Consider the following 22,891-nt stretch of genomic DNA (forward strand, 5'->3'; position numbering starts at 1 on the left):
CATTTATTCTGAGTTTTCTCAGTACCTGAACTATTATTTACAAGCTGAAATTCGTAGTATTTTTACTGGGAAATGAACTGCCAAGATTGTCTCCAAAAGTCTAGGAATGTTTTTACCCCTTCTATAATTTCAACAGTTGGGTTTAAATTTTAAGCCTATTTCAATTTGGCATTGCAGTCAAGAGTCTGTAGAAGTAAACTTAGGTTAAAAAAGCAATAAAAATCTGCAAATTCGTGTGTGTTATCCCAAACGCACCAAACTAAAAGGTCAACTTACATCTCAAATAGATCCCAGCCACATTAAAGTATGTACCTGTAAGGCAGAATTACATAAACAGCTAAAAGCAGTACCAATCTTAGCCTGCAGTTCTATAAGCTTCACAGTCCCACGTTAAAGATTTTTAAAGAATATTTTCCATTCCCACTCATACTGTAGCGTGGCACAACAAAAGTTGTGGTTCATTTGGGAATACGTCAATACTGAACACTGCAGGGATAGCTCAAAGTCACTGTCTGTCCCAGAAAGCATTGAGATCTACTCTCTTTAAGAGATCAGTGAGTAATGTGCATTTTAAAAGATTGTCCTGCTGAACAGAACAAGATAGGGGAAGTAATTCTGAGACAGCAAAGGGATTTTAAGAGTTTCTGTCATCATGTCTTAATTCCCTGCTGAAAAAGAAACTTTCATTATAGAGAATGGCAGAAAAACCATGTCCTAAGAGGAAATTCCCCATACATAACAAAAGGCTTCAGTGATTTAGTGAAATGGGAAGTCTGAACAACCTGCCCTGTTCTGTCATTATGCTGTATTATGGAGAGAAATTACTTTGAAATTAGATTAAATTCAAATTAATCAAGATATCTATAAAATTTTCAAAATATTTACTTCAACCCCCTAGAGGTATTTGTTAATGTTAGCAGCAATATGAAGGATACCTCTTGTGAAGTATCCCTCTTGTGGAGCTCTGCTTCAAATATTTAATTCATTTGAACTTCAATTATTGAAGCACAAACAGTATTGATATAATAACATCAAGTAAATTTCACAGATGATGTTAGTGAATATTTATTTATAGTTCATATTTATTTATATGAGCTAAACCAGGACCACATGATCCCACTAGACATATGCATGCTGAATCTGAATGGCAAATTTGGTTTCAGGGTGGTTTTTCCTCCCTCTGACAGCACCATTGTGGATTTTTAAATATCCTAAATTAACATTTCTCATGTCCTTCTCGTAACAAGGCCAAAGAGATTGTAAATACACAGAAAAGCCATTTAGACATGGTACTTTTACACACAACTAAATCCTTGGCATCAAAGCAAACACAGAACCTGAAATGATATCTTGCAGAGGCTTTGTGTAAACCAGTTAAAAGACTCTAAGTATTTTGTGATCTTTCACTGTAAACTTATGAAAACAGGAGTAACTGGAGGAAAATAACCAAAAACTGAGATACTTTTGGAAAAGCAGAAAGCTAGGCAGCTCACCTCATGGGAAGAGCTTATTATCACTTGAAAAAAAATTTTTTTTCTATTGCAAACTCAGACTAACTTAGCAATTAAAAAAAATAGTGAGATGGTACAGCTCCTTGTCATAAGAAAAAGCAAAGCTCAATTAAATCTTGATGTCAGCTTGAATTAATTTATTTCAGACCCGTGGCAATATCCACTGACACTGCAGGTTTTTTAATTATTAGGCATAAAAGCAGCAGTCTAATAAATCCCAACAGTAACGATAATGGCAGAAGCATTTTGCTTTCTGCAGACTTTCAGGGGCTGTAAATGCTGCATTTATTCTGAGGGCAGTGTTCAGATCGAGATGAATCTATAGAAGCATCTGGAGACAATTATTCAGCTAGAATTAAAAGCAGAACAGACCTGTGAGATCTGTGCCTGAGAGAACCTTAGTGCTCTGGAAACAGCACTGTGCCAGTGCAGGGGCTCTGAAGATTTGTTATATTATGTACCACAGAACACTTCACCTCCTCTAGGAAGATGGTGCACTAGTGAGAGCAAGTCATTTTAAATGAGGGAAGAAGAAGATTTTCTGCTTATCTTACATATATGTCAAATAGGAAAAAGAGTCAAACAACCAATATGTTGTTGTTCTGACAGGATTAGAAAAAGTCTCACCACAGAGAAGCAATGAAGATACTTAGCACCTGGTTCCCCACCCCAGATCTCTTTATATTTGCCAGAATCTTTGCTACCAAAGGCAAAAGACATTTTTAGCACGAGAAAGCCATCACAAAAGCATGGTAAGGCAGTTATGCTTTCTGGCTTGCCTTGACAGAAATTGCCCACTACTAAGGAAATTCTGGCTAATACAGACTCCCAGTTAAAAGCATTCTCTGATTAAGCTAATTCTTTCTCACCACATAGTATCTGAGTTTTTTTGTTGCAAAATGTGAATAACAGAATATAAGCGCAATTTAAATAAATAACATAATTTAAGCTTCAATAATTCTTAAATAACAATCTCCTCGATATACAAAGCATGCCTGCAGAGTGACCCAGATCTTACCAATGAAGGGCAAGATTCATGTTTATAACACGCTGATTTTCTCTTATGTACCTTATAGCAATGGAAGTTAGTTGAAACATGCAGGATGAAACACGTAGGATATAAGCTAGCTCACTCTGTATCTACAAGCCCTGCTAAAAGGAAATTACTTACAGAACCTAAATTCTCACTTATATTAAGCTCTCATTCCTGACCTGGCTCCCCAGGTGCACTTCGTAAACTTCATCTACTGGTCCTTCCAGAAAGGACAGGAGGAGCTTCCATTTGTATAAAGTACACCCATACCTGATTTCATGAACAGGATTTGCTATGATTTAAGAAATGCCATCACAATGGACCAGGCTACTTGTGAAAAATCTCATTATAAGAGAATTTTTAGAGTTTATTGTATCAGCTGGCCAATTTCAACCAAATCAGCTAGCCCTGGACACAAGCCTGAAACAGTCTGTTAGAATGTATGATAATGTCTATGTGATAACTAGGAGAATCACAGTTCTTAGATTTTTTCTTCACTATTAAAAAAGTTATTAAACCCATGAAACCTAGCAGCTAAAGACAGCTACTACGGAGGAGGTGTTTCCCTTCACTAAATGCAAGGCTTTATTTTTATGTTTTGGTTTTTTTCTGATCAAGATTTCCCATCTGCTGTGTTCTCCGTTAAGGAATTTTCCAGTGAGCTCTCTTCAGATTTCACTTGACAATCATTTGGACAGGAAAGGCTGCTTTTCCAACAGGTGTCTCTCAGGTTCAACTGCACTGCCTTGACCGCTGAAAAAACACACCACTGCAGTGGGAATCAACTTTTAAAAGCCTACAAAGTAGGGTTTTTTTAATCTGAAGGCAGAAATCCCAGCTCTGTGTCCCCACCATCCCACTGTTTTCACATGTTACAGCACACAGGGAAGCAAAATATGAGCCATTTTGATGCTTTTCTGACCATGGACCTACCTTGTGTGTAAAACAAACTAGCATGCTCTTCTGCCTTGGAAAGCCCTTCTTCAAACTCTGGCTAAAACAAGGCACAGAGCACACAGACACACAGTAAGGATAATAGAGAAAAGTAGACTAGAGATACCCTACTTCTGATAGATGAGACGAGGCTCTGGACTGATCCTTACAGAGGATGCAGAAGGAGAAAAGCTTTAAAATGTCTGACCTAGTTAAGTGGATGGTGTATCTGTTGTTCATCATTCAAGACATAGTAAGATTTTCAAAGCCTGGAGCCTTCCAAAATCCTGATTTTCCATATGGAGCCTGTCACATCCATGGTTTTTATTTAAGCACTCCAAGTCTGTATGACAGCAAGTAAAAAATAAAAAAAAATTATATAAATAAATATATATATAAAAAAATATATATTTTTATATATATATATATATATATACACACATACATACATATATAAAGTTCACATGAGCTTTATCAAGGTAGGGATTGCATTTCTCTCAAAATGGAGCAAAAAAAGGAAAGCCAGAGTGACCTACTCAACACCAGATGGTGAGCACCTTCTGAGCAGGAAGCAGAATCCAGGTCCACCTTCTACTTCCTCACCTGATGAATTCTGTCACCTACGGAGTAAAAAAATATTTCCTCCCTTCATGTACTATAAAAAATAACCATCTATGAGTCCTCATACATATATCTGTGATATAGCATATGTGGAGACATGGAGGAAACACCCTCTTCCTTCACAGCAGGATCTGTGTATTAATTTTCTACCTTTAAATATACATCAAAGTTATGTTTTGATTTGAAGTTCTTCTACCCTTCATAAACCATTCAAAGACATCTGAAATTCACAGAATCAGCATCAGCAACCGTCCAGGAAAATGGAAGTGTCCAAATAATTTTGAAAGCCACAATGATGTCTTCATAACCTAAATGAAAAGTGTGCAAATATCAGACAGCTCATGAGATTCAACACAATTTAGAAGTCATTGCCTAGCTTCAACAGTGAGAATGCATACATTCACTTTGTATTTTACAAAGTAATTCTGACAACACTTTTCAGCTTAAGCAATGCTGCAGTGGCAACTTTTCAACGTGCCCTTTAATAACTGGAGTGGTACATGCGAACTGAGTGAAGCAGAATCTTCAGTGCGACAGGAGTGTGACAGGAGCTAACTAAGCCCATAAAAAGGCCAAACCACGCACTGTTGTATAAAATAAGAGAGTCCAGAAGAGGTGCTGGTCTGCATTTACATCCTGGTAGCACCCATCAGCTGTACTGTGTGCCTAAGATCTGAGCCGAATGTAAGGTGGTGCTTTCCTGAGAAGCTCTACACTTAAACATAAAGGAACTGCCATCATCATCTTTTATATTTCACCAAAAAGGACCTGGGGCATGCAAAATTTAACACAGCTGCCCTTAGACAGAGATCATCTGAAGGAAAGCTGGGAGCTACATCTTGACTTTCAGAATTTTGAGACTGTAATTTTCTCACATGATGCTCTAATATCAGTAACTGGTGCATCTGAGCAATGGCAGCTGTGGGAAGGACACTGCCAAACTTGGAGCAAACCTTCCAGAGGTGACATATATGCTCACTTAGCACAATGCTCCATATCCCTTTGAAAGTAGATTTAAATAAAGGCTGCAAGGCTGAAGTCTCTGCTGTCTGAGATCAAAGAGGGTTTCTGTCCCAAAACTCCCTCCTCAACGTTTTTCACATCCAGATTATTCTAGATGCTGTTACTGTAGCTGGTCCATGGTGATCACCTGAGAAGCTTATTTGGCATCCATTAATCCCATCAAAAGTGAGCTGTCGCTAAAAAGAGGTATCACAAAAGTGATAACACTACAGAGAGCTCAATGTGCATTGTTTTGAATTTACCTCTGCAATTTTCTCAGGCTCTTACTTGCTTCCTTTGTAAGCCCTGTACAACCTGCTGTGAATCACTTGCTCTGTTTCACCTTGGACCTCTCTTATCACCAGAGAGGAGGTTGCTGGAGGCCCAGCCACTACAGCCCTGGGGGCTGGCACAGAACACATGAGGAGAAATAAACATTGTAATTTTTCTGGCTGGCTGTCCCTTTTTGTTTTGTTGGTTTTATGTTTGTTTTTTTTCAAGTCTATTAATGCAACATATTATCAAGTCATAGCCAGCTACCTGTAGAGCTGGAGGTCTGTTTTTGTTAGGACTAATTATATTAAGCACTGGAATGTGGTAGTTTATGGAGTGTGTGAGGCAGGTATCCATCAAACCATTTGCAAATTATATACTGGAAGTGCTGTTCAAGATCCTGAACATTACCCTCTAGTGTTACTAATCCTTTATGCAGATATGTGCTGTTTAATTGCCAGTTGGGAATTACAATGACACGTTACATGACTAATTTTTCAAACTGCAATTGTACTATTTCCCCCACCCTTCTCCTTAGACTTTTCCTGTCAATCTCCTTTCACTCTACTCTGTTGCTGTTTCTCTTGCCAGAACCACCTTCTTTGGTAGCAACTGCAACACTTTAAAAATGGAAAATACAGTATTTAAATGTACCACACAGAATGGACTCAATAAAGTACGCTTTTACAGGTCTCAAAACCAACCCTCTCTACCCCAAACCTATGTAAGACTGCTTTGAAAGCTGGTGTCTCTCAAGAATATTCAATTTCTAATTATAATTTCCATTAGGAGAAAAATAACCACTGTTGCCACACTATGCTCAGGACTAACATAGACACTAGATAAGTATGTCTTCTGTGCGAGTGGTCTCGTTTCTTTACTCAGAGAAAGAGTTTCAGGGAGCAGTGCTGATACAGACCTGTTCCAAAATATTAGCCTTAAATTTCCTCACATCCAATAGTCCTTTGAGCCTAGATGCAAAACACAAGAGGGCATTTTGTGATAGGTCACAATGCCAAAGACTGAAAAGCACCAGTTGTAATGTGGTGGGGTTTTTTAAAACATGTAAGAGAACTACTTCACACACACACACACACACCCCCTTCCCCGAGATGAATGGCTCAGGATTTCTGAAGCACAGGAGGCAGAGTCATTAAAAATGTAGCTCACAATGGAGCTGCATTCACACTTCTCAGTACAGCACTCTACAGTTTTCTCCCCCAGGACAATTTTCAAACACATGTTTGATCAGAGGTATGCTTTGCCACCACAGACAGAGGCCTGGCTACTGGTGAATTTGCAGGATTGAGACAAGTCATCATAAATTTTTTCCTTGCTAACAGATATTAATTCACTTTTTATCAACCCAGAGTTTGAAAGTTCTTTTGACAGTTGCAACTACCTGAGATACAAAGAACTCAAGAAATCCCCTAGGTTACAAAGTCCTGCAAACACATCAGTGAGACAAAATTACAACTGTGACTCCTGACGCAATAACTACCATTCTTTATATGGGTTTCCTCTATCTCAATTTATATTTAAATATAAATTTATTCAATTTTCTATATTCCAGGCACTGTTCTACAAGCCCCTACATCGAGAGCCAGGAAAAACCGCGAACACAAAGCAAATCTGTCATCAGCAAATTGAAAACAATGCGAGCCATGATGTCTCCATTACACTGTTAATCTCACATACAACCTCAGAGCATGATTGACGATGGGAAACAGTATTTCCTAATTAGATGAACAAACTTTCATTCAACACTAATTATCTCTTGGGACCTTAATGAAAAGAGAAGGAGGGCTCTTTCAGTCTGGGGCCTGGAGAAGCACCCCACAAGTCTTCACATCAATGGACAGAAACAGAGACGAAACCAAAATGAACCAGTATGGGCATCTGATTCCCATGTATAGCCCAGAGACATCATTTGCTGAATTACAACAACAAGTTTTACAGCATATTAAATTTCAAATCAAAACAATCAGGACAGGCAGTATTACAGATCCAGCACTCACACCCACCTCATTACCTTACAAAGATTCCTTCCCAAAGCAAAAATGTTCATTCAGGGAAGGCACTGGCCGCTCAGTCACAGAACAGCCCTCGAACAAAGGGACTAAAAAAACCCCTCCAAAAGAGTGTTAGCAACTCCCTGTTGGCTTCTAACATCTAGAGACAAAAGCCAAACTGTAAAGGCACACCACACTGATTCCCAGAAATGTAGAGAATTTTCAAGTATTTTGGTGGGGGATGGGGGTATGAGGAGAATGGAAGGCATATTTGGCATGATTATTTTTATGTTGTCCCTCAGTATTTTCCAGTTACTGTGAAGAATTTTCATTCTACTACAGCACCTTTCTGATGAAAACAATTTATCAAGGTAAATCCCAAGCGCACTACAAATCCGATACTAATCTGAAAACAAAAGGGTTTTTTTTCCTGTGATGAAATGGCACTTCCAAAGAGTTCACAACTTCTGCAAACAAAAGGGTTCTGGTTTCAGGCAATTTTTATTTAGGCACTCTTTCAAAATTCAATCTTCATGTCCCTTGGGGACTGGCAGAGTGCAGGCCATAAGCTGTCTTCACTCCTTAAGGTGGGATTGTCAGCCTCAGCTGAAGCAACAGACCAATTTCTGTACTTTGTTACAGCTTGGTGTTTGCACAAATACAACAGAAGAAAACAGGAAGACTCACCAAATGCTGAAACAAACATACATCAAACCAGGTAGCAATCTTTCACTCGTGCTAATTAAAAAATGTTCAGTGATATGTCTATGTGAAAGGGCACTCTGCTCTGCTTAAAGCTACCGCTGGAGTGTTAACCACAGCACGACTTCTTGCTTTATCACATACATTTTATGATGAACAGCACATGAAGTTCCAGTTGCAGAATTGACACAATTTCCATTAATTGTGCTCTATACTTACGGTTTTCCATCTCAGGTACTGTAAGGCATGATGTCCCCACCTGACACTTAAGTGCCCATACTTAAAGAATCTTGTGCAATTTTAATTAGCTTTTAATTTGTCACCTTCACTGAAAGTCCCTCAGCTTTTGCAAAACTGAAAGGCTAAGTAAGTCCAACCTATAATTTGTATGCTGCTTATTATGAGGAATAACTCTGTTACATCCTTTCATATCCAGCTCCTCCCAGGTTAGCAGTCCCAATATTTTTGCACGTTATTTACGTAATATTTATTCCTACTAGGGAAAATGTTTAATAGCCTTTCTTACAATGACTTGCTGAAGGTAGGCGAAGCCAAACACAAGCAAGCATTTATATATTAACATTGAACATAAAGCCATGATACTCTACCCCTCATTCATTCCCTACAAGAATCCAAGCACTTACCTTTCTGTGCAACTGAGAAGCCCAAAGGCTTAGCCATGTTGACTGCAGCAAAACTCATCTAATAAAAGTACATTAATAACACTTAGTGCTTTACAACCAGAGCACTTAACTTTTCAACCACTCACCTCCAAGGCCTCAGGATCATCAAATCCATTCTGCACATGGGGAAACCTGATACATGGAAATTTCCCCAAGGTCACTTGACAGCTAAAACTGGGAACCAGAGTTTCTAAAACACTCATTACTCCTCCAGGCGTTCAGGCACACGTTCACTTCCAAGGCTACTTAAAGCTAGAAAACATCACCTAATTAGCACTTGTATTTAGCTGTTTTAATAGAACTCTCTTTCCTACTCTCCTCTTCAATTCCATTTTTAGATGCTTTTCTTAAAGCTGAGTGCAGCAATGCAGTCTACTGTATGTTATACAAGTTCAGTTTTATTCTGTCTTGCAGAAATGAAATCTTCACAGTGCATACTTCAAAATAATTAAGATAGATCAGTATAGCAAAAAACCCAGCAGAGATCAACCTGTCAAAGCAACTAGTTTGCACATTTCTCTCTCTCCTCATCAAGTTAGGGAACAACTGAATAAACCAAAGACTGTTCTTGGCTTCTGTGCAAAATCAAAGCTCTTGTCCTTGCTCTTCATGGGTACAGTGAACAAAAGGATATGCTGTCTATGATCTACTGTGATGCTAAAGCATGGTAAGGACAAGAAGGTCAAGAGGCAGGATACAAAACAAAGAGACAGGGGCAGGATAAGGAGGAAGAAAAAAAATTGAATAGAGCAGCATGCATTTTTGGAAGGAATTGCATCAATTTCTACAAGTATATACATCTGAGAAGAATAATTTTCACTGCAATTTACTTAAAATTAGTAAATGCTTTAAGTACAATATGAACGGGATCATTCAGAAAATTTTTTAAAAAGCAGAACAAGAGCCATATGGGTCAAATGAAGACAACATGCACATGGTAGAACTAAGACTTAATTATCTGTGCTATGCCACAGAGCAAGTGAACGTTCCTACACAATTCTATGATCTCGGAAGCAAAAACACATTTCCTGGCATTTACTTGACAATGTCACAGCTTCCAAGTTCTGTAGAAGTTCTCACTAATGTCAGACAGGGACCTCAAACAGCAGAAATAGCAACTGTCACAAAACTGTACACAAAGCTCCAAGCTATGGCTGAGGCAGACTACCTAAAATACATTTCGGCTTCCTTTTACCAGATGGTTGAGCCTGCTTGAAAGCAAAACACAATTGCTAAGCAGCATTATATCTTCCTTAGTTTTCCACAACTAAGTCCTGAAACTGACTGTTTTGTTACAGCCAAATGCACTGACAAACAAATACAAAGTTCAGTTATTAACTAGAAGTACTACTTTTCCTCAAGTACCATACCAAGGTTTTGCCAAATTTTGGTGCTTTTTTCCTCTTTTTCCCTCTAAAGACTGTAAAGAGTTTTACACTAAAAGTTGCATCAGCTAAGCAGAAGAGATGTATCCTATCGGTAGGCTAACTTCAACTTCATCATGTTTCCACAAATACCTGCTTTGTTCTGCTGACATTAAAACACATTACATTGTTTTACAGAGCCCTCCAAACAAAACCGTATTAAATATAAAGGTTTTATTTAGGACTGTTCCTGAGGCTGGCAAAGCTTCTTTCTATTTGAAGAGTGTTCTGCCTGCCAAGTGAGTCTAGACTTTTATTTTCTGTTGCAATTTTCATTTTATCAGAAGCATTGCTCCACTTCTACATTAGTGCTAATCCCAATACAAGTCAGTTGCAGAAAAATGTACTGGGTTCTGCAAGTAGACTAGACCTTAATGCATTTCCTCAAACCTCACTCTGATGTGCATTACAAATCCCCATGGCATATCTAATTAGTCTAGCTAATTTTCAAGTTCCAGTGAGACAATTACATTTGCTACTGACGCAAATTGTTACAGTCTAGTTATATTTGACCAGGCACCTCAACAAACTCAAAAGAAAATGTACTGAACATTCAGCCATAACTCTGGATTGAAGAGTCAATGAAGGTAATTGAGATACTTTTGCTTTCTTCATTTTAAAAGCAGCAGTTAAATTGGGAGTACGAAAACCAAAGTTAATAAAAAAAGAGCAGTTCTCCTAAACTTTCAAATAAATCTGTGCTGCAAGCAACCAGTGCGACAATTTTTGGGACCCAGTTTGAGCCACCCAAAACATCACTTTGACTGCAGGAAATCTGAGTATGTGCAGCATGACTGTTTTTTCACTAGTTAATGACACAAAAAAGAAAAGGACCAGTGACTAGGTCTCTGTCTCTTAATAGCTGTTACTAGCAAAGGACCATCAGCAACATAGCAGCTCTTACAAAGCAGAATAATGACTTCCTGCAGACCCTCTTACCCATGGCCTGGCCCAAGAAAGCAAAGCAAGAGTCCACTAAGTGATGCACTCTCATCACCTGAGCAAGAGTTTTGAGAACAAGTGAGAAAATTACACAACGCATGGATGTGAAGGCATGAAAGGATTAGGTGCCCATGCTCCCACTCACAACAGAGACAGAAATCTTTTGACATACAGATGGTGAGACCAGAAGAAGTGAACCAAGAATGCAGAGGGATTCATGCATGATACTCATGAAAAGCTGAGGTGGACAGCCAGTTGTTTGTACACCTTATTTTGGATTGGACTCTACATACTCATACTACAGTCCAGAAGTAAAATGCAATTAGTTTAGAAAACCTGCAAAAATACACATTTTAATGGATTATGCTAGTTTAAAAAATTATTTTTATTAGTACAAGTGTTAAACTGGAAAGCAGAGTATCACAAGCAGGGTGTTCTGGGATACGGCTCCTTGAAGAATGGAAAAGTGGTCTCAGGCACATGGAAAGCATGCCCTATTTCTATTAAATGAGCAAAGAACCTCTGTGTCTGGCATCAAAAGCATTAATCCAGAGGGCAAAGAAACTGTGCCTGGAATCTACTAAGCCAAGCAGACTTAAAAAGTACAGACCTCAGCAAGCTGCCTAAATACATTGTCTGACAGGTGTCTAACAAGGAGACATTGTACAAAGCTTTGGAAGAATCCCAACTCCACTATACAAATCAAAACCTTGAAATGAGTATTACATAACTTTAGCATAGAGTACTTACAGACTAAGAAGATACATATGAGAGAAGAAAACCCCAAGAACATTAATAATAGTATTCAGAGATAACTCCAAATCAAAAAGCATTTGCAGAATGTGTGCTAAATCTGGGAAATTGGGAAATTGAAGGAAGGTTCTCCTGTTCTTCAGAAGATTAATTCCGACATTGCTGTAGAGACATTTTTGAGCCTGAAATTCCATACCAAGCCCAATTTCTGACTTTTAAAAGATGCATTGCAACAGGAGATGTGCTTTAAAGGAATTCAAACACCAAAGTTTTCATTGGCTTATTAATGATGAGTTTTCTGCTTTTGGAAGAAGTAGAGATTAACTTCTTTGACCGTTTTTCTACAAATGTTCTATGTTTCAAATGCCAACCTGAATTTTTGCTCTCTGCTAAATGCTAATACAGCTCTCTGCCATGGAAGATGAAAAATCATCTTCAACAGAACAGGTATCTCCACTATGGTCAAGCCTTGAAAGACTAACTCAACATGTCAGATTTTCTTCAGTGTCAACCTCACCTTGGCATGGGAATCTGCCAGGACACTATTTAAAATCTACCAAAGTTGATGTCACTCATTCAGAGGAAGATAATAGGAAATAAGAGAGTCTAAAGAAAAGGGTACAACTCCCAGGAGGACTTTAAACCCAGATTGAAGGGCTTCACTTGATTACATCTCCTTTGTAGCCTTTTATACTGGAGAAAACTGCTTGTGACATCAGAGAGCTCATTGACATATTCTAAATACATACTGGACATAAAACTCAGGGTTATTTGAGTACTGCTGTAGTGACGAGCTGATGAGCACAAACTGGTAGAACACGGTCTTCAGATTTTTCTAGCCCACTACAGCTCACTATCTATTGTGCAGTAAGATGTGCAGGCAAGTAACAGCTAAACCCAGAAACACCTCCACTACCTGTGCTGCCTTATCGAAGGAAAAAATAAAAGACACAAGGAGAGGAGCTGGAGAGGGGCAGGAGAACACAGTCCACCTGAGGAATAAGTCACTGAGAAGACAACAGGAACTCACAACAGACTGTTGTGTTTTCCCCTGTGTTTTTTCCTAGAAGAAATACTGAGAATTAAAACCCAAAAAATCATACCACCCCACCCCAGAACACAAGTCCCCACCAGATCAAAATACATCAGCACTTCCTAAGGAATACTAGCCCCTGACCTACCTACAGGGATTTGTAAGTAGTACAGTCCAATAAACTGGAACATAAAATGATTAGTAGCAGTGTTAGTTAATTTATTCACTGAAAAATAACTCAAGCTATGTCTCAGGTCTCATAAATAAAGAAAATGTTTTTATAACTGAGTTACAGGTGGGTGGCTCTGAGGGCTGCACAGGATTGTGGGAAAAGCCCTGACTTCAAGGGTCAGAAATAGCATTTTTGTAATATAGCTATAGATTTTTCTTCTGAAATTAAATTCTTCTGAGGCATTTTCTGTGGAGTCAGCAAAAGGTATTTTACGTGCAGTTCATCAGCATCCACAAACCTGGCTGCCGTGCTGCTGCCCGTATGGGTGAACTCGGGTTAAATGGAAGAAAAAGGTGTAATATGAAATGGTTGAATGACTAAGTTAGAAACAAGCACTGGCTCCACAGCTCTGTGTTGCTGGAAAAGATACTCCTGTCATTCATCTGCCTCCTCACCAGGGAAAAGGGGGTTTCTGTAGGTTTTCCCAGGTAAAAAGTGGAGAAGGATCAGGTACCCCAAAGAACACAACCACCTTCACCTTCAAAGACTGATGTTTGGAAATACAGCATCGTCCATCTGGGATCCCTATGATTTTAAGGACCTGTGTCAAAGGACACACACTTAATTCACAGATACTATAGGAGAGCTTACATTTCAAGTGGGTGTTAATGGGAAACAAGAGGGAATAGGAAGGCTTTGGTGAGCACAGGAGTATCATACAGCATTGCAAAGGGACTTGTCTCTTGTCTTCATCCTGCATTCTCCACTAAAGAGAAAGATGAAGAAGAAACAGCCATCTTTGTCACATATGCTCAGCTGATTTAGTCACCAGTGGGCAAAACTAAACCATAAGGAAATGAGTTACTTCATTCACCCTTCTCGTCTGAGTTAAAGGGTCTTGATCAGGACTACTGTCACCACAGCTACGGCTGCTTTTGGAACTTGGAGACAGGGACTATCAGTCACCATCCAAGGAACAGCCCCTCTGCTACTGGTAAGTATTTTGCTTTGTTTTTCTGGTGCTATCTTTAATTGTTGGGGCTCAGCTACCCTCAGAAGGGTGAGATAGTGAATCCCTGATACCCTCTGCAAATAGAGGCCCGGCAACATATTCTTAACAGATGTTATGAATTATAACAGGTTGCACTGCTATTTTCTTTTGGTACTTGCCAAAGTAAGCTCAAGGCATCCCTACCAATAAGCTGGCATTTAGAAAAGCACTCTAAAACACAGTCACAGCTGGATGATCTCTTCACAAATATTCTTCCTTCCATTCCCGACTCATCAGTGGCATTAGCTGCCAAACTATTAACTGCCTTACCACCATCTGTGCTCAGGTTCCATTAGTAACCCAGGAGTTTCAGGACATCCCAGTCCTGCACAAGCCATGCCCAATTACTGCCTGCTGTTACATCAGTCCAGCTAAACAAGCCTGGCAAATGCAACAGGTAACCAAACGCTCTCGGAACAAATTAACCTCTACAAAAACCAGGCACGTCAGGAACAAATCAACCCCTACATAAACAGGTACTTCATGTCCTATCCCACCAGAGTTAACTACTGACAAATACAAGGAAAAGCTCAGGTCAGGCCACAGCTGCTTTGCACAGGTTGTTGAACAAAAGCCTTTACCTTGCTTGCTGACAGACACTGCAAATCCAAGCTTTCTCCTTCTTATGGTAAGTGCTGCAGCTCTTGCAGATGTTGTACTTGCATTCTTGGCACTGTCGCTTGCTGTTGATAAGAAATGTGAAAGGGGAACAGCAGCGAATGCAGCAGTGCTCATTGAACTTCTGCTGCTTGGAAAGGATGCTGCACTTGTTGCCTTCTTCATCCAACTTCTGCTTCATTTCGCTGGAATAAAAAGGGAAAGAACAAAAATATAAACAAAATTTCAATTGCAAATCTTTCTCCTCTTTTCACATATTCATGTTATACTCTACAAATAACTTTTGCAGATGTGAAATGAATATGAGAAATGCATATTCTAAATTTAGAATTGGGAAGCAAAAACTCCTATGTTCCCTTAAGTCACCCATGGTCAACCCACTTAAACTCTCCCTGAGTCACAAACCAGAGCAAAATTTACTTGGTTCCAGAGAGACAACCCCAAGGAAGCCAGGTTGCTGCTCCAGGCACTCCAGATGTGCCAGGCCATAGATGCCATGTGAATATCAGGGCTGTTCTCAGAACCCTTTACAAATCAAAAACCAGTTTATGGAAGTCAAAAAGCTTGGTGTACAGTAATAAAAAAATCCTTCCGACCAATAGTTTTGAAAACAAAAAGTTTGCTTAGATCTGACCCATGGGGTCATATTAATCATAATAGCTCCAAATTGTCAAGTGATGTTAATGACATCCTTCATTTCAGAGAGATTTGGGTGCTTTACTAGTTAGGGCCAATATTAAGACAACTGCCAACTGTGAAAGTTTTTTCAGGCACTCTGCATAACATTTCTTCTATTCCTAAGTATTCTAGCAGAAGAGCTCATTTATTAAAAAAATTGAAATAAATTGTGCATGTGCGGTATTAAGTGAATTGCTATCTCCCATTTTACAGTGCTTTTGATATTTACAAATGAGGCAATATATTCCACGACAGCAGTAATAAAAAAGCATGCAGAAGGAAGAGATGTGAAGGCAGACAAGTCTGCAAACTCATTGCACATTTTCTGACATGTACAACTAGGACATACCCTATGAGAAGAAAAAATTAGAATCAATGAAAAACAAGTAAAATAAACAAGTAAAATCAAAGCTTTTAACACAGCATATACATACTTGTATTCATTCTATTTCACAGAATTAGTGGTGAGTACCTTACTATTTCCAATTACTGATAAAAACCACTTATAAGACTAGAGTAACAGAAAAGTCTAAACAAAATTTAGAGGTACCACAAAATAGACTAAATTGCAAGAGGACTTAATCATGACATGCTGACTTACTCTTAAATTCATGTTTAAATATCTTGCTACAGGAAAAAAGAATACACTTATTGCATACTTATTCAGGAACTCAACCAAGATCATCCATTAACATTATTATAAGCCAAGTCTGGAATTTGAAAAAGAATCACATTACTAGGCTATACATCAACTTATTTGCCACTTCTTCCTCAGATTCATTACTCAAAATAAAACCAGCCTGTTTTATGAAAATCTGACAGGTCAATTCTAAACCTCAAGTCTAAAAGACAAGTAAAGCAGTGATCTAAACCATATAATTTTTGAACTCGCACATACATCATATTTAAGCATATTCCTGATATATGACTTTTATAAATTTGAAATTTGAAAATGATGTGTGTTTCTGCTGTGCACACCCTATACAAGGGTTTGACTAAATTAGACTAGGTGTTGAAGCTGATACTCTTTGGACTTTCAAGTAAATAATCTTTCTTTAGGATTTTTTTTTGTCCAGATGGCAGAACATGCTTGTTTTGCCACATTTTTACAGAATGTGCAAGAGGAGAAAGGTAAGAGATTATCATGTAAGAGACAAATGTCTGAATTATGCAAGTCAAACTGGCTTCCTCAGGTAAACTGATGGAACTATCCCAGAGATTCAATGGGATGGCTAGATTAATTTGCCCTAATCTCCATTACTCCCTCCCACCTTGGTTCTACGTGGACAATCTTCCTCGTGGAACAAGAGAGGAAGTGAACTGTCTCCACGTCACTCCCCCATCCACAGGAGGCATGCTGATCTGTAGCACTGGGGCGAGACACAGCATTATTTCTGCACAGAAGGTCAGGCAGGAACTCCAGGTCCCAGAACAAAAGCTGGTGAAAGTGAGGGCTGTATGATTCCAGGAGGATTTCTGGCGTAGAAAAGTGTTTGGCAGGCCAAGATGCTGCAATCTTTGCCTCAGGATAGGGACCCCAGGCAGCAGATGCTGGCCTTCCCATTAATTGAGAATTGCTAAGGAATCGGGGTCCAGGGGAGTGATGAAAGAAGAGATTTTTGCCCTTACGGAGTTCTATTATCTCCCAGAATTAGTAACATAGATGCTTGGTAGTATCAGCCCACACACTCAACCTTGTCATGCTCAGTGGCATTTTGAACCCTCATTAGGGCTCTGATGCATGATATCAAGATAAACCAGAGAAGCAAAGCCACCAATTAGAGGGCTACAATAATGCTTACAATATAAAACCAGGGAGTTTTGTTCACAACAGAGCTAATAAAGCCTGATACCTAGAAAAAGCTGAGCACACACTGAAATCTTTTCATCAGAACAGGCATTAATTATACCTCTCTCCTCTATCTGGCTGCCAGTATTCATCATAGTGGTAGAACTCAATATCATTAAGGCATCTGCCTCAGTGCTAAACAGGATTAAAATTGGCCAATGGATTAAAAAAGTAAATAGGATAGGGTTGGACAGGCTGGGAGAGAGAGAGCGTGATAGAAAAAGCCTCATTTCCACAGAAAACCAGGCAGAACAGAAAAGAAAGCAATGCACGTCTCTGACAGCTGTAGCAAATTAAGGTTCTCAGGCACTGCCTGCCAAAGGGTATTCTATAAGGAGTCAAATGGCAAAAGGGACTGTCAACTGGACTTGTCATTTGAAGCCAAAAGGCTCCTCTCCAAACTCTTTCCTTGGAAGCAAAACATGGGTTTCATATAGAAGTGAAGTGCTGCCTAACTCTGGTGGGCAATTCAACCTGCCTGGTTTGAGGAAAATTACTTGAAGTGAAAAGCAGGCACTGGTTTACTGTCAGCAATGCTGAGAAAACCTTACTTGCACATAACTCCAGATGGGTGATCACTGGGTGATCACTGTGAGTGGGATGATGTGGGCTTCAATCTTGATACACTGAGAAAGTTTGTGGCACTGAAAATCAGGAGGTACAAGCTGAACCTCAAGGCATCCCAAGTTTGAAAGCCTCAGGCTTTACCTTCAGGATGTTTAAATGGCAAGAAGATTGTAAGAATGTTCTAAGGAAAGGGGAGCAGCCAACAACAACTGATTGTCTCATGAAGTGAAACTCGCTTCCAAAAGGACAACAGCCACCTGTGCAGGAGCTATTCCTAAGAAGCAGGCTGAACCACCCAGACATTGCAAACATTGCCCCTTCCTCCCCAGGCAACACTGTTTCCCCCAACAGAACATAGGTGAGGGGGATGAGACAGAGAATAGAGAGGGAATGCCTCTCGCTCTCTGAATGTGCCCTCATGTGCACTTACTTCTCCAAGGAGGGAACATAATGTATTCAGAGATGTATACCTAGAATATGTGTGCAAATAAAACAAGCAACAAAATATGACTGCACAAAAAATGTCCCTGCTGGGGTAAGCACGGAACAGTGGGAAGCACGAATGACAGGATTTATTCACATCACAAGTCGCAACTGATGGGGCTCAGCTGTTATGGTTATGTGTAACATAGTAATAAGCACCTGTGGAGAAGAGAACTCTTGCTGTGCTGACAGGGTCATACACCTTTTCCACCTGCAGTACACAATAAGAACCAGCAGGCATATGCCTCCATCACTATTTACTTTCTAAGGGTTCAGTGCTATTTTCTTTTTGCTGCCTCTTGTTCTAAAGTAGTTTATTCTTCTCCATCAAAATGGGCATCTAACACAACTTCCAGACTTCCAGTGCTACACCACCACCAGTTTTGTTTCTGTAATGTCTTTGATAAATTTTCCCTAGTGAAACCCTAGTTATTCTCTGAAAAAGTGGAGCACAGGATAGTACCATGTCCCTTTATAGCAAATGCCAAGTTAATTCATTATCTGATAATCAAGGCCTTTTTTCTTAAGTTCTTACCAACACTATCACAATTGTGCCTTGTGCTATATTTAACACTCAGCACAGGAAACAGTGTTCTACACATTGCTGGTACTATCAAAAACCCATGCTTAGCACACATGCAAAAACACCACTTGCATTTGGGGAGCCTTTGAGGAACACATATCACTTCAATCTGTTCAGAAGGATATCAATCCAGCAGCAGTAGCTGACATTTTTGGGAAGATTAGACAGCAGGGAGTGTACCGTAAATGGGGGGGCAGTGGGGAGTAACATCAAAAACATCCTGAAGCAAAAAAGCAAAACACAAAGTCTTCAGGGGGAGTGCTAAGAAACATAAATAGTTATGAGTAAGTCACTTGTACAAAAATCAGGAAGATTAATATTTCACAGTCCAATTATTCCAACTGCAGTTATGTCCTTTTACTTAAGATCTTACTAGCATCTCTTGAGGTTTTTTTTCTCTTCAGTTTTTAATTTCTATAAAATTAAATTTCTATAATATTAATGTGTATTCCTATCAAATCTCAATTTTTATATTTTTCTTTCCTTCTCTCTTCAAAAGTGGGAGCAAACAGTGATGATGCTGCATATATGCTATGCTCTGATCTGGGGACAACTTCTTTCTAAAAATAAAAAAAATCCATCACAGTGGAAACACTGTTGATGGTTTTTTGTTTTGTTTTTGTTTGTTTTTTGGTTTTGACTTTTTTTTTAAGATATGCAAAAACTCCTTACAATGGGAAAAAATTTGCATTGACACCTTCATATTTCTTATTAAATACCATAAAATAAATATTGTGAAAACTAACCTGTGAAAGTTTTGTGCTAACCACAGTTGAACCAATTAAACTGCTAATAGAATCAGTAAAGTGCCAAAATACTGAACACTTACCCTTGTCAAAAAACACAGATCAGGCACTGCATTTGCTAGAGGGAGAGATCCAGTCAGCACCAAGACAAATTGTGGTGCGCTTGCCCCAGGCCAGTACCTATTTTGTCATACCAGATTCTATCCTAATCTGTTAACAATTTCGTGCTGAGGCGAAGTTGCTTCACAGAGTAACTGCTGCTGTATGACTCTATAGACTCTGTGCTAATGGCTATTAGGGGAAGTTTCCTTTTCTTTTGCTGGCACAAGCACTGTCAGTCAGTGTCTATCATCAGCTGGAACTGACATGTCAGAGTGTAGATAAATGAAATAAATAGTATACTGGTATTATTTTAAATTCCATGTCATTTTGGAAACCCACAAATTGTCAAGGGACATTGTTATTTAACCCCATTTTCTTTTGTCATGTTGGATATCACAGGAGCACAGGCTGTGCACCACATTTAACTGATAGGCATTGAAATCTTCTGCAGGCAAGTGGAGCAGCAAGAGTGAAGCAGGTTTTGAATTATAGAGCAGATATTCTGGGGAGCTCTGCAGATACTGGAAATCTCCACATGAAAGCTGAAATGATCTTTTTCAAGACAGTGCCGTGAGTATGGACTCCTTTGCCCTCCCATTCTTTTACTGCTACATGAAACATATGAAAAAAAAGCTGGGTTTTGACATAGTTTTTACCCCTCACTCTTCTATCTCATTTGCTCTGCTATCTCAGTTACAGCTCAGTCTGCAGTAAGGTTGGGTGGTCTGAGGTGAAATAATGTGTCAGTATCAGGGACAAGCACTTCTGCTGCAGATTAAATCCTATAGGACCTTCTGGTTAAATCCTGAGTTTGACTGAGAATAATCAAAAGGTGTGTATCCATACTGGACATCAACTGCAACTGATGATAAACCAGAAAGTTTCCCCCTTTTTTCCCTATTACGTCCATATTGAACCACTAACCACTACAGTCTAAGTGATTCTTTCATAATTTCACCTGTATATGCCACAGCCCTGAAATGTGACTACAAAATGGTAAGCTTTAGTTATTATTTACAATAGCATTTTGGGGCACTTTCCTCTTAGATTACAAACAGGTAATACTTTATGTTGTACTACCCTGTCAAACTTCCTAACAACTTAGCAAAACATCATTAGCTTTACCACCTTTCTTATATGGCTTCCCTGTTTTTTCCTTTCCCACATTTGAAAGTGATTTTTAGTTACCTGAATATTTGCTACATTCCCCTTTATCTCATCTCCTCTCAATAACTGTCATTTTGCTCTCCCTGAAGTTTATTTCTCACTGCCCATCTGGTACCTCTCCTTGGAGAATTTGGAACCTTTCTCCTATCAGATCCTGACTTTCAGTACAGGTTCATCCCTAGAGAATAATAAATACAGACAAGAATTCTTTAGAATAAAACATTTTTCAATTCAAAAAAACCAAAAAATATTTAGTGAGAATATTTTTTAAAATGTACATACTCTTCCATCACAGTTACATGCAATACATTCTTTGCATCAATGGTGGCATCTGTGAGGCCACCTTTCTTTGGAATTCAAATTTTATGTCCATATTAACTTGAAAAATTTCGTTTAATAATAGAAACACTCCTACTACATTAAACAGTTCTCTCAGTGCTCCTTTCACAGTGCCTTCTGGCTTGACCTTATAAAGCACAATTCATAGCCTGGCTAGTGTACAGCAGCAGAGTAGCTGAGACAGTGGCTCTGAAAATCCCTGAAGTATTCACTGTGCAACATTCTTCCCTCTTCCTGGCTGGACTTCTAGCAATACAGGCCTACAAAGATTTGTTCCAGCATCACTGTTGTTATTTCACCCTTCCCCACAGATCAGGCAGCAGAATAAACAAGAGCAGGCAGCAGAACAAGCAGCAGAGCACACTACAGAACTGGGTCTCACAGCCTGACAAGTCAGTGCCAGACGACTGAGAGTGTGTTGTTAGAAAGAGCAGCCCAAAGATGTTCATCCTGGTCTGTGTACAGACAGGATGAGTAATGCTGTGTACTCAAGGGCCTTCTGCCCAATGAAACCGGCTGTGAAATTTGGCCATCCCGACCACTGCCACTCCAGAACCCAGGTGGGACAGGAACGTTGGGAAAGCCATGTCCTCCACAACCCCCCCTGGAGAATGCAACTCAGACAAATCAGCACATACCCTCCCACACCAATGTCCACTGAGTATTTTGCCACTTCCAGCAACAACCATAAGAACCCTAATGTGCCAAAAGAAGAGAGCAGAAGGCATTAACAAATGCTCTAGGCCATCCATGGGCTTGTTTCAGATGAGACTCCTGTGAAATCCCAGAATCACACCACAAAGTTCCCATTAACTTGCTTTCAGTGTGAATTCCTTGCAACTGTAGCACTCAACATTGTATTTTCAATAAGTCTGCATGTATATAGCTCCTAAATTCCACTTCCCTAGTCTAACTCCTCTTCATACTGCCCGTGCTCCTAACATATAGTTAGTACTGATCTTTGATATTCCACATGGACTGCAATTCAAGTAGCTTTAAGACTGAAGCCCTGCAATTCCAAAGAGTTGCCATGTGTCAAAAAACAGCAGCTCGATATTTTTGCAGATTTAAACATATAAACAACTATTTTCTTAACGATAGAAATTGTTTGCAATTTCCATGTAGGTTTCGTTTGTTTTAAAGACAAACAAACAAAATTTTAAGCTTAGAAGCTTAAAATTACCACACACCCGTATCGTACACAAGAAAAGTATTTTGGCAGACAAAGGAATCTATTTTCACAGAATGTACTTTATATTTAATGTGATGTGTTACCCTGGTGTGCTTCATATCAACAATATTAATACCTTCTGAAAGCAGCATCATTTTTTTTCTTACAAACCAGACAAATGTCTGCAAGGGGGCAAGAAATATCGACCGCACCTCCACCTCCTCATTCCAACACACATATTTGGGGTAGTCCTTTAAAAAAATACTGGCATATACTACTCCTATAGAAACACCTGTATTTAACAAAGACACGATCTTCAGTTAACATTTTTGTAATACTTCGGCTCTCTTACAGCTGATGTTCTTAACTTAATCCAGAAACTTTTCATTACGGGAAAGTTTCTGCAAATTTAGTAACATACTGATATTTTAACATACAAATGA

The 22,891-nt window shown here is 39.2% G+C and overlaps 1 protein-coding gene across 7 annotated transcripts in view; it reads right to left on the bottom strand.

Moving 5' to 3' along the window:
• The window catches only part of LOC121671525 (myosin VIIA and Rab interacting protein), a 207,428-nt gene that overhangs the window by 98,870 nt on the left and 85,667 nt on the right, over positions 1-22,891 (bottom strand). For all 7 annotated transcript variants that reach the window (XM_042043407.1, XM_042043405.1, XM_042043403.1 and 4 more), the window contains exon 3: positions 14,727-14,948. In XM_042043407.1, coding sequence (XP_041899341.1) covers positions 14,727-14,948 — 222 coding nt within the window. The remainder of the gene's footprint in view (positions 1-14,726; positions 14,949-22,891) is intronic.

Source organism: Corvus kubaryi, unplaced genomic scaffold, assembly GCF_017639235.1.
Source record: "Corvus kubaryi isolate FWS band 111438036 unplaced genomic scaffold, C.kubaryi_AGA036_p1.0 37398, whole genome shotgun sequence".
In the NCBI taxonomy this organism is placed as follows: domain Eukaryota; kingdom Metazoa; phylum Chordata; class Aves; order Passeriformes; family Corvidae; genus Corvus; species Corvus kubaryi.